The 12,571-nt window shown below is 43.3% G+C and overlaps 1 protein-coding gene across 1 annotated transcript; it reads left to right on the top strand.

The window, feature by feature from the left end:
- The first annotated feature begins 6,528 nt into the window (after window positions 1–6,528).
- LOC107311283 (cytochrome c oxidase assembly protein COX20, mitochondrial) lies at window positions 6,529–12,571 on the top strand. The gene is made up of 4 exons (XM_015857684.2): window positions 6,529–6,699; window positions 8,393–8,507; window positions 8,653–8,716; window positions 9,238–12,571. Exons 1-4 carry the CDS (start codon window positions 6,667–6,669, stop codon window positions 9,377–9,379), a joined length of 354 nt encoding a protein of 117 aa, XP_015713170.1. The 5' UTR covers window positions 6,529–6,666; the 3' UTR covers window positions 9,380–12,571.

Below are 12,571 nucleotides of genomic sequence, written 5' to 3'. Positions count from 1 at the left end.
GCGGCATTTAAGCGTTTAATTTCTACTTGGATAACCATCAGCTCCTTGGTTATTAGGGGTGTTCCTAACATCAGTGCCACGTGTCAGCATGCTTGTAAGTGAATGCGACTTTGAATATAACTCACCAGATCCAAAGCTAAAGCAGGTAACTGATGAACTCCTGCAGATCTGAGCTGAGAAGAGAACTACATTTTGACACTGTCATTACCCACAAATACGCTGCACCTTTTTTCCACTCATTTCACATTCACTTGCACTTTTACTTTATAAAGACAGACACGTGGACTGATTTGAGCTGACTTTTAAAGGCAAGCTGTTCAGAATCCTCAAGGTTACGTAAACGCTTTTGAACACAGAATTTGTTCTTAATTCGTATGGCTCATTTCTGGAAAGCTGCTGGAATTCATTTTAACATCTATTCCTGAACATTTCACCTAAACAATGAGCTCCCCGGAGCCCCGTGGACTATCAACAGCTTCAGGTTGATTACGGTTATTAATATTGGTCATTTGTGGGGGGGAAGATGTTAGCATACAGACACCGGGAGCTTTGATAAATGCTAAAATACCATACAATCAATACACAACAGCATCATTAAATAAATCCTCTTTCCTTGTCCAGAAGGATAAGAAGTTGTTATGCAGCTTCTGTGTCAGCAAGAGGTTATAACATATTTAAATGGCACTACATACTTGGGAGAGATAGGTCTGAAAGGGATTCCAAGAAGCAGTTCTGCGCAGATTTCTGTCCTAATGCAAAATCATTTATTCCAACAGTTTGTCTCTGCTGTCCTCGGGACCTCGTGTGAGGGATTCTGCTGCTCCATCCATAAGGAAATGCTTCCCATTGCCTTTGTTATCAATCCATCCCCAGCAGGAGGCTTGGAAACTAACAGATTCCTCATCCTCATCCCCATCTGTGCTCATTAGGAACCCACATGTGAATAAATCAGTTAAAAATCTCTCAATCTGGAGAGTTCTTTAGACACACAAAAAAAAGCCCTTGCCCCCTTTGGTAATATCCAGAAGGGGAAAGGCAGGTTTTTTTTTCCTTTTGCACTTTGCCTAGTTGCTCTCACAGGATAGGAAATGTTCTGATCCCCATTGTGAACAGCTGGGGAACTGAGAAACAAAGAAGTTGTAGCCATCTGCCCAGAGTTATCTTGGAAGTAGAGATTAGATAAAAACCTCACACAAATCCTATTTGCCTCCAGCATCCTCCTTGCATAACTACACTCCCAAGTCATCTCTATAAGTGAATGCCTCCATAAAATCCCAATGTGAAAGAAAAATCACATCTCATGTATTTGAGTTTTTGTACCAATATCTGTAATCCTATTGATGCAGCCCGATCCAGCTAACGTGACTGACCAGAGTAAATCATACCTACAGGAAAGACGTGTTCTGGACTATCAGGTGCCTCACCTCGAATGTGTTCTCTCGAGTCAAGCAGACTCAGGCTGCCTGCGTGGTGCAGCAACCTGAGCAGTGTGAGCCAGGAGTTCATCAATCACAGCCTGTCATCGGTGCTGAAGACAGAGGTGAAGGAGGTATCACACTGCCCTGCTTTGCCTGTGTCCCTGTCTGCGAGGTGATCACCAAGGAGCAGACCGGTGTTCCTACCTCAGGTCCTCCTTTGACTTTGGACATGCCTACAATTAGGTTGGAAAAAAGCAGAACTGTGAATAACATTAGTTTTTTAATACTCGGGAACAACAACAAAAAAAGAGAGATTCAAGATGAAGTGCTGTATCACAACAATCACCTCAATCAAGTAATTTAAAGTACCCTCACAGGAGCTGAGCAAATGTAAAAAGGAAATTATAAACTATACATGCCATCCTCAGGAGCAAGGATGAGAGGGAATCAGATGGTACTGACACTATTATGCAGAATTAGACTGTTGTAAACCCAAGCTAGTGCTCTGAAGGACCATTCGTCAAAATAAGCACTCTTTTCCCTTCCTCATCTAAGAAATGGCCCCTCTTTCCTCATCGAAGCACAGGATTGGATGAAGTAAGCCCTGCAGCTTCCTGCCAACACAGACTTCTCTAGAGCTGGAAGAATAACTCCCCATCACCAGCTGCCTCTGACTGATGTTAGGCCATTTTAGCTTTAGCAGACCAGAAAAACTAATCTATTAGACGTAAGTCATATCCAACTCTCTAAGAATTTTAAACAGTTCATAAGCAAAGTAATGAAGTGTATGTTTAGTTTCTACTCTTGTTCCTGCAGAAATACTGAGAAGGCATCAGTTCAACGTACCGGAAAAATAAAACTATCAGCATGAATTAGAAGAGTCCTGTGCACAGCTTGGTAACCACAGAATGCCCAAGAGCTCTGCAACTGAATTCACTAAACAGCTGAAGATCTCACACATGAGGATAATGGCATGGATGAGGACAAACCCGCCATTAATGTTAGGGAGACTCCAAGGGCTTCCCCAGCAGCACGGCTGTAATAGTAAGTAAGGTGTCTTAGGGTAAAACACCAAAAAGATGTTTTGATTTGCAACATGAAATCAAGTCATTTATGGAATGGAAACAAAAATCTGTTCCAGAACAAGAAGAGGAAAAATGGCTCATAGGGTTGCAAATGCGTGGAGACATTCAGCTTAAAGAATGTGACCACATCTCTATTAGACTTTCCTAAGAGAAAGATATCCCTCACTTCACCACCCCTTATTCCTGCCATTGCTTTCAGGCAGTACGTACATTTGTGAACAATTGTTTGCAAGGATGAAGCACAGGAAGAGTAAATTCCATCAAACATCTCTGCCAAACACCATTAGGACTCACTAAGAATTGCAGCCAGTGATGCTTATTTTTCTTTCTTTTTCTACACTGCATCATTTCTGAACATCTTTCCTGGTTGTCTGAGTGTCTACTTTGATATACTCTGCTCCTCACAAACAGCCTCTTTCCCTGTACCATGCTAATTATACACCTCCTTTAACAGCTCACTGCATGCAGAACACAGCATCACAGCAGCTCTTGAGCACTACTTCACTCCTCTCTTATCCTTCACTTCAGTGATACCATTATACTCCAGTGCTGCCTGTGTTATAAATGAGCCAGCAAAGACCTTACTATATTAATACAGTAAGAATATCCTTTCCCCTCCCTGAGATTTAAGAAAATCCAAGAGCAATGGTAATAAAAAAAGCTACTTTAGCCAGTGCTGGATATACAAGGAAAAGCATAAGGACAGAAGAAAGACACAGGAATACTTCCTCACAATACCCTTGCAACCTCCAGGTGAGGGAATTCTTAAGCCTCAGAGGGCACCTGAGTATTTAGCAGCCTTCAATAGATGACTTCTTTTTTTTTTCTCTCTCTCTCATCTTTGCAGTAGTTTTTAAATAGCTTATTTCTAAATAAATTCCTTCCTGGCTCTTCAGCTTGTTAAGAGTTTTCAGGAAACGCATCCCAAAAGAAGCAATTATAGAAATATCTCACTAGATCTAGTTTTCTTTATTCCCTTATGAATTAATAAAGATTAAACCCAACACTCATATGGCACAGAACACGAGGCTTATAGTTCATAATGCCCCACCTCACAGTGCTCACGGGGGAAACCTCAGGACAGCTACTCTATTTGGATAAAATTAGAATGCTTCTGGGAATCCTTGGCAGAAATAAAAGTGTCAATACTCTGATCTGTGGGACCCGAATATAGATTTAGAACCATGGCAGAATAGAGTTCTTAATGAAAAAAGACCGTCCTTTCACTTGTAGGAATTTAACATTCAAAAAACCCTTGTGCCAAAAAGTCATATGACCAAAATATGGCAGATTTATAGAATAATCATTTGTTTTCTGCAAATGCATCTGTAATTGGGATGAGCTCTTTAAAGCCTACTAGAGCACCTATCTAATCATTTAATTACTAATCTAATTGCAATCTGATTACAATTAGAAACCTGACTGCCAAGGGAAGCTGGGAGGAGCCCTCTCTATGGAGGTTAGAAAACAAAACACTGGGATAAACACGTCCAGGCAGACAAGAAAGAGTCAGCGTAACTAATGTATCTCTAGGGGAAAAGAACCGACCAGCAGATCTGCCGGGCTCCCTTCCACACTCCTGTTTTTATACCCTACGATCACAAGGTCAGTGTTATTCAGATTTGTCTCAGAAGTAACAGACAGCTCCTAATGACTTCAATGTCACAAAACACACCCTACATGTTAGAAAGTGGCAGCTTAAAAGAAAAATAGATCAGCTCCCTCCTCTGAAAATGTTACCATTGTCTGCTTGGAGTGGATTACAATGACATATGAGAAAGCTTAGTGTCTTTCTGCTTACCACTAATACATCCAAGGAACCCTTCATAGACAAAATAGGAAACAGTTTCATCACATAAAAGATGTTGGTTAATTAGGAAAATGTCAGTTCTGTTTTCAGCCAGGTACATCCTTAAATCCAGTTGCTACAAAGTCAGGAAATTCTAAATGTAGCAATACCTTCAGCACTTTAACTGAAATTATTCCTATTAAAGTTTTTTATAAGCTTCTTTATTTGTTTATTTTAATAAATGCTTCTCATTCTTTTTGAATTAGGTATTTAAATAAGATGAACAGATTTAGAGATTTGGCAGAAGAAACGAAGCCATAGAAGCCTGCCCTCATTTCCTCAGCATTAAAAGGAGAGTCTTGAACTAACAGCTCTTACGTGTCATAGCTAAAAAGATCATTCATATGAGTAGCTAGGAAGAACTTAGGCAAAGTCATCCTACAGAAACCATCAGCAAAACCAATCCAGAATAAAACTTGTAGCTGAAACTTCATTTTCATGAGCACTAATGCTGAGGAAAAAGGAAAAAAACAAAGGTAATTTGTTGTATTTAATTACAATGTTGTTACTGACAGCCTTGGCAGCAGAAGTCGCCTACACACATGCTTTGTGATTGCCCCAATCCCCTCAGCTCTGCTCACACAGGTGTGGTTACTTTGAGGTAACATGTTGGATGATATCTCTACAATTGTAGCAACCACCACCACAGAACTACCAGAACACAACACCAAAACACCTTCATGCCTGCATCCCATAATATGATGGCCTCCCCCTGAAGGACAAACGCCCTATGAAAACTGGGGACATGAGTGGAATAACCACAATTGTCCTGACTTTTGGCAATGTAGCACCCATTGCTTTCATGGCTTATGAATTGGCACCTGGTCACTGTAGGAAAGTGCCTGAGTTTTGTTTGAGAAACTCCAGGTCGACCATGAAGACAGACAAAATGTCATTTTGATCAATCCCCCCCTCCATGTAGGACTCGCTTGCATGGTACAAGGGCAGAGATGCTCTGGGATGTGCCTCTGCTGGGTCAGCAGTACCAGTGTTTAGGCAAAGCTCAGTGCAGCCCTTGCAGCAGATGATTTTGGCGAGGCAGAGGGCATATTTCAGCAGCTTTCACATTTCCTGTACCCTCATAAATGCAGCTACCGCGCTCCTGCACACGCTCATTTGTTGTCACTGCAAGTAAATAATGTTGGCACTCTTTGCCAAGCAATACTGAGTCAAGATAGACTCATTTAACTCTTATTGCAGACAGGATATAAATAATAATAAAGTTCTTCATACTTTGGATACTTTGAATTCATCGGAATTGACTGAAATTGTAACAAACTGTATTTATGGTCTAGTAAGAATACAATGTTAACATCCAATTTTATCAGCTGGCAGACTAAGACTTCTGTTTTGAGTCACTGGAATAATAGATAATATTGTGGGTTGGAAGGGACCTTAGAGATCATCGAGTCCAACCCCCGGGATTCGAGCCTCTGTGTAGCAGAGCGGCACTTCTACCACTTGTGCCACAGGGGGGATTCGAACCCAGGGCCGCCGGTGTTGTAAGCGGCATTTCTACCACAAGGAATAAACTAAGATTTAACAAACTAAGATTTAAAATCCATTACAGCTCCCAAGAAGCGTTTGCTACGTACTCCTCAGCCCTGCCCTGCTCCTTCAGGCGGCCGGGCCTGAGGCGGCGGGACGGGGGGAGCCTCTACTCGAGGATTTATGGTACGGCCAAGGCGGGGGGGAGGCACGAGGAGCCGCGTCACTCTCCCTCTGCATAAAGGGCCGAGGAACAATGCAGGGCTGTGAGAGCTGCTGGGAATATTACAAACATGAGCAAAAAGCGATCTGCCCGCTGAGGGCAGTTGGCTGGGCGCTACGCGGTGCCACCAACCACCACAGCTCGGGCAGCAGCGTAGGCAGCGGCAGAACTGCGCTAGGAAGCGCTAGCAGAGCTAGTAGCACTAGTAGTGCTAGTACTAGCAGCGAGAGCGGGCTGCCCTGCGCACGTTGTGCACGGTGTGTGTGTGGCTCAGCCGCCATCCGCACTGTGCAGAGCCGCACTACAGTGCAGGCCGGGCCGTTCGCCATAGCCGCGCTCGCTCCCTTCCCCTCCCGCTGCGCGCCCCCGTGCCCCCGCCCTCTTGCTGCGTGCACGCGCGCGCGCCCCCAGCTCCGTGACCCATTTCAGCGAACAAAGGATTTTGCTGGAATCTCGGCGCTGCACCTAAAATGGCGCCCGCGCTTTCGCCCGCCCCCGCTCCCCGCGCGGGCACCATAGAGACGCGGCGGATAGAGCGGCCGCTCCCCGGTCTGCTCTACGCGGCCCCAGCCCGCTCTCGGTGGTGCGCGGCGCTGTCGCAGCATGGCGGGGGAGGGCGACTCTGAGCCGGAGAAGGTAATGGAGAGCGGGGGGTGCTTGTCGCCTCGCTCCGCTGTGCTGCCGGCTCTCGGCTCAGGGCTGCCCGGGCACTGAGCGCTGAGCAAGCGGTTGTGGAGCAGGACGTGGGGATCAGGGCGGAGTGGGGGGCTGAATGGAGCCAGGTTGGGAAGGACTGCATTGTGTGTGTGGGGGGGGGGTGTTTATTTGTTTGATTTTTTTAATTATTATTATTATTATTATTTTTTGTTATTATTATTTTGCGTGCTCTTCTGCCGGGCCTTCTGTGTGTGAATCAGCCGTGCCACTCGAGCTCCTGTACCCCAGCAGTTAGTTAGCAGTGGCTGCAGCCGCAGCAGATGATTTCAGTCCGGCAGCAGGTGAAGGCCTATTTTAACAGGGTGCCTCATTTAGCACAGATGGAGCACTGTACCTTCCTCGCCAACAACAGCGGTGTATGGCATGACCTCCTCCACGAGGGACTGCTTGAAATGATTCATTAGGAGATTAGACCGATATAGACCAAATCCCTTCTGTCTCGCTTGTATGCAGGGATTACATTGAACAGCTGATGGCTGTCCACAGAGGACACAGGTACAGTTATTGGTGGGGATTCCCTTCCCGCCCACAAATCCAGCTGCTGGCACATGCCCGTGTCCCTGTAAGTACAGCCACACACATGTCACAGTGATGCTGACCTGCTTCCAGAGCTGTCGGCCCTTCCCACGTGGCTTTCTGCAGTGTTCCATCTTCAGAATCTAGCAGGTGAATGAGAAGAACGAAGAGCAGATCAGTTCTAGTTGATAGAATCATAGGATGGTTTGGGATGGAAGGAGCCCTTAAGATCACCTAGATACACCCCCCTTGCTATAGGTTGCACCAAAGCACGTTGCTCAGAGCCCCATCCAGCCTGGCCTCACATGCTTCCACTGAGGGGGCATCTGCAACCTCTGTGGGCAGCCACAAACCTTAGTTCTGACTGTGTTGCTTGGAGGCCTGTATAGAGTTAGTTTCCCATTCCTGGTTGTGTGATGTTCTCTGTCAGGTGGGATATATGAGTGGCATTCAAGTTAGGAGACTTAGAATGTGCTGAAGCCAGTGTAGGCATCTGTGAAATTAAAAAAAGATTTGTCAGTTCACAGTTGTGTTTATGAATACCACGTGTAATTGCCATTTGAAGGTTAAATTGACACGTAAAAGCCAGTGTAGGTTATAACTGGAGAGAGCGTATGGCTTAATTTGAGTAATTCTTACCAGTAGGCTCATCTAAGAGTCCATGTGTGGTATACACATAAATTTACCTGAACAGCCTGTGTCTATAGTTGGATTAGGATAAGAATGTTGTTTTTATTCTTTATTCAGTATAAGATTATCTGGTATCTGCATCTTTTCCAGTAATTTCTTTCACTTTTTTAAAATTAACTTTTAAACACATCTACTCTTTCAGTTATTAAAATGACACAGCATAACCTTACCTGGTTGGTTGTGACCGTACCCGTTTGACCTGATGTAGGTTGGTTTTGGGCAAAAGAACTGGGTTTCTTTGGTTTTTTTTCCTTCCCTTTCTGGGGGGGAGGGGGAATATAAAGGAAGAAATGAAGTAGGTGAATCAGTTTTACTATGAAATTAGCACAGCAGGCTTCTACAAAAGTCATTTTTTTTCATTGAAATATTAACTTGTATGGGTTGTTTGTTTTCTTTCTCCTTACAGTCCTTCAAACTCCTTGGATTTCTGGATGTTAAAAATGTCCCGTGTGCACGAGAATCAGTGCTGTATGGCTCTCTGGGATCTTTAGTTTTGGGTCTTGGACACTTTTTAGCAACTAGTAAGTACTCACACTTTCTGTATCTTCCCACGTGTTAATTTGTAAAGATAAATTCATTCGTATTTTCTGTTAGGCTTTATGAATAGTGGGAAGTCACCCAAGCTATTTCTCTGATTTCTTTTAAGCATTTTCGTCTCTGTTTCAGGTAGAGTTAGAAGATCTTGTGACTTTGCAGTTGGTGGCTTTATTTGCACGATGTTAGGATACTGGTATGTAAAATGCTCCTTGAATTTTGGCAGACCTTTGTTGGCTGCTTTGTACAGTGCAATCCTTGTGTGACCTTACCCACTGGTTCTGAAACACCAAAAATAACCTGCCTAGCAAACTATCTAATTTTCTCCCCCAGATAATTTTTAAGGGAAAAAATGCCTTTGAATTCGTATTTGTATATGCTAAGGAAAACAAACAAAGAAAAAAACAAGTTGCTGCTTTTCTTCTGTCCTGATCATAAAGGCAGCAGAGTAAATGTTCATGAGGCTAAGGTCAAAACTGTAAAACGAAGAATTTTCCATTGGAATCGTATACTGTATATTCTCTTTCTCACTGGCTGAGTAATGTTCGCCTTAAAGAAGTATCAGGTACCTTAGTGTTTTCTTTATGCCTTATTTCATGATGAAGTTTGCTAATATTGTGTGTGGTTTCAAGTTTTCAGCTGGCTGAGTAGCACTGATTTGATACTGTCATACACATAAAGCAGTGAATCCCATATTTTTTGTGTCTCTTTTTCTAGGTTTTACTGCAGGTACAATTTAGCCCAACAGAGGATTCGGCAAAGAATGCTTAGAGAAGGAATGAGAAACAAAATGTTATTTGAAGGCAGTTCTTTAGATCCAAAAAAACACCAAACAAGCGATGAAAGAAGCAATTCATAGCCCTGCTATAGGGGAATCTACGTGTGTGGTGTAATACAGCATTGAGGTGGTCCAAAAATGGCAGTGTGCCCTGTAAGTAGGTGAGATAACTGAAACTGTATGAATCATGTTGGTTTTCCTGGAAGACTTAAGTAAGAAATTCAGAGTGAGTCTATTAAATCTGTATATAAGCCTGTCTTAGTTTCACGTATGTATGTGACTATATACACAGTTAGCACTGACCTCCTTGCTTTTGACTTGTTAAACATTTGGGAGCTGATGCTGCGTTGCACAGTCTCAGAGAATTAATGACAACATTTGGGGATTTACAAACAAAGCAAAGTTGTAATTTCATCTCGTTTAAATGCAAGATATTTTATTTTCATCAGCTGTTCTGAGTAAATGCATCTTGCAGTGCTGCTGCTAAAGGCGGCATTTGGAAAACAGGAATATTTAAGCAGTAGGTGAGTGCTTTACTTGTGCAAAGTGGAAGATACTGGTAGATTCTGTAACTTCAGATGATATATCAAGACTGTGAAGCTGAATTTCCATCTGTGCAAAATTAAGAATAAAAACACCCGAGGAGGAATCTCGCCTGTTTATGTAACATTTTTTAATTTCACTAAAGAAGATTTTTAAGACCTTTTGTTACAGTTGGTAGAACAGCAGTTGATGTGATTTATAAGTGGTGATGGTCAGCAGTTCATCTAATACCAGCTGTAAGCAGCAGCATGTCTCTATTAACTTGGGAGTACTCCAGAGTATTAAACCAACATGCTGCTAATACAAAGATAATTGAACTTCTACACTTGATGGATTTGCCTCGTACAAGAAGAAAACAAATTCACATTCTTTCCCATTTCTATTTGTACCCTATTCCTTTTGTTTCTTCTGGAGGAAGTGAAAGAATGAAGATAAGTTTTATGGAGAACTTTCAATTCAGTTGTTCGTATTAAAAAGCCCTCAGAGACCTTGAGTTAGCACAGTGTAACATTATCTTCACTGGAAAGTTCAGGCTTGGAATTTGACTTTTATTTAGCTAGAATTCACAGGAGAAAATGTTGCTCCTAATTTTGTGTCATGATGGGAGATGTGTTCCTTCTCTTTGGATCAGGTAGGAAGTGTTGCCTCATAAAGCCCCTGGAGTGACTATAGGAAACTGAGTGAGTACTTAATGCACGCTCCTATTTTAATACATGGTTGAGTTCTTTCCTATCTGACGTAAGACAAGGAACTGCAACCTAAGCAGGGGTCTTTTAGCTGTGAGGTCATAATTCAGTTGGGGAGGTCAGAAGACAAAAGCATCTAGATGAAAGTTTACTCTTTGGCAAAGATCAACTGTTGAGAAAGAAGAGAATGTGGTTTTGTACTGACAGGAAAGAAGGTAGCATGCATGCAGGGGCATCGTTCAAAATAGCTAAGTATTGGGACCATGGCGAGGAGAAAACAGCAGGATTCGATTATCTCCAGTGCTATTTGGCTCTTGTTTTGTGCTTCTGTAGTTACTACTACAGCTGCTTAACTTAAGTATTAGTGATTTTGGCCAGTAGCTGTTAAATTCTGCGTAGATGTATCTGCATTGCTTAGATCACCAGCCTAATGCTACTTCACTGTACACAATATAAATTGTGCATGCTTCACACAAATGTTAGCAGAAAAAATGGGGTAGGTTGTAATATGCAGCAGTCTGGACAGTGTGTTTGAATTCCCTTATTTAAAGCTGAGGTAAAATGGGGCTAGCTAGCTGTAATAGAGCTGTGTGTGATCTGAGTGCCTCAACTCTCCAGCACCCTTCTATATAGCAGATGTAATGTTTTAGCCGCCAAAAACTGTGAAAGACTCAAAAGCCAAGAATTAAAATGTTTTAGTTGACAACAGAGGCAATTACAACTGTCATCCTGAAGTTGTCAGTTACAGCTTTTCCCAAGCAGAGATTTTTAGGGGATAATGGCTTTGATTTCTCAGTTCATTTTGCAGTTTCCAGGCTGTTTTGTTTGTCACCACACATTCCAAGACCTAGAGTGCTGTGGAGGAAGGGTCACTTGGTGTCATTAATAAATGGCTCTGGTTTTTGTTAGGGTGATTTTTTCAGGGGGGTAACAATGAAGCATTAATGAGTTCCCCCAGCTCAGTAGATTAACTTCCACACTTCTCTCATACCTGTGTTCTGGAGCTTAGGTCAGCACCTCCCATTGGGAATGCCATACTTCCTCTTGCGTGCCTCTATCACCCATGCATGCATTCTTGAGACATCCACCTAATGCTGATGATGCAGTGAGTCTTTTTCTTCTGGATCCACTTGATACAAGGAAAAAGGAAGCCTCATATTCTATATGTGGTAGACACTGTGTTGTTAATAGCCTAATCAAGACGGAGCATTTTGGTGTGTCTGCTGTTCTGTGGCTGTGTTAGGGAGGAGACCATTCTCTCCCTTCCCCCACCAGCCCCTCAGTTGCTTTCAGTAGTGTGATCTTCATGTTTTGTTGTGGAACGAGATGGTGATGCTTGTACTTGGCGCTGTGTAGTCTGCTTTCCAAGGCAGCGTTATGTAGATATAAAAGCAAACTTAATTCCTGAAAACTTCTCATTTGTTTCAATAGTCTGCTGGAAGAAACCCTTGGAATCCCTCATTTCCCTTCCACAAACGTTTCTTTAAAAAAAAAAATAGAAAAGCAGTGGCAGGCTGCCAAGCCATGGAGCCGCATAACTATCCCGGGGCTGAGCCAAGCTGCTGCTTTAGCAATAGTAGCGGCCCCAGCCTGAGGAATGTCCGGGAGCTGCCAGAGGCTTTGCAGCCTGCCCGCCTCCTGCTCGCAGCACGCGGCCTCCATCCTGCCTCCACCACAGCTTTTCCTCAGCCCTTCAGCGTCTGGCAGGCCTGAGTGCCAGGTTACCTTCACCCGCTTCACCTCACTGCGCTGGAGAAGGTGGCTCCTATGGCAGCCAGGTATCGCAGGGAGCCTTTCGGCTCCAGCACTGAAATCCCGCCTTGTGCTCTTCTGAGATCCTCCCCTTCCCTGTGAACGGGCCATTTCCTGCAAAGGCCGTGCCTGAAAGAATGCCTGCTGGAGCACAAATGCATTCTGTAATATGTTTAACTGTTACGGTCTTTGATATGTAAGTACAGAAATCATTCTTATTGCTCTATTGTAGTCTCTTCCTCTGAGGTCTCCCAGAGCAAACAGAGAAAATACATAAGTCGTTTAACTTGCA

This window comes from Coturnix japonica, chromosome 3 (assembly GCF_001577835.2).
Source record: "Coturnix japonica isolate 7356 chromosome 3, Coturnix japonica 2.1, whole genome shotgun sequence".
Lineage (NCBI taxonomy): Eukaryota > Metazoa > Chordata > Aves > Galliformes > Phasianidae > Coturnix > Coturnix japonica.
Note: the sequence above shows the minus strand (reverse complement) of the source record. Positions and strands in the feature narration are given on the sequence as shown.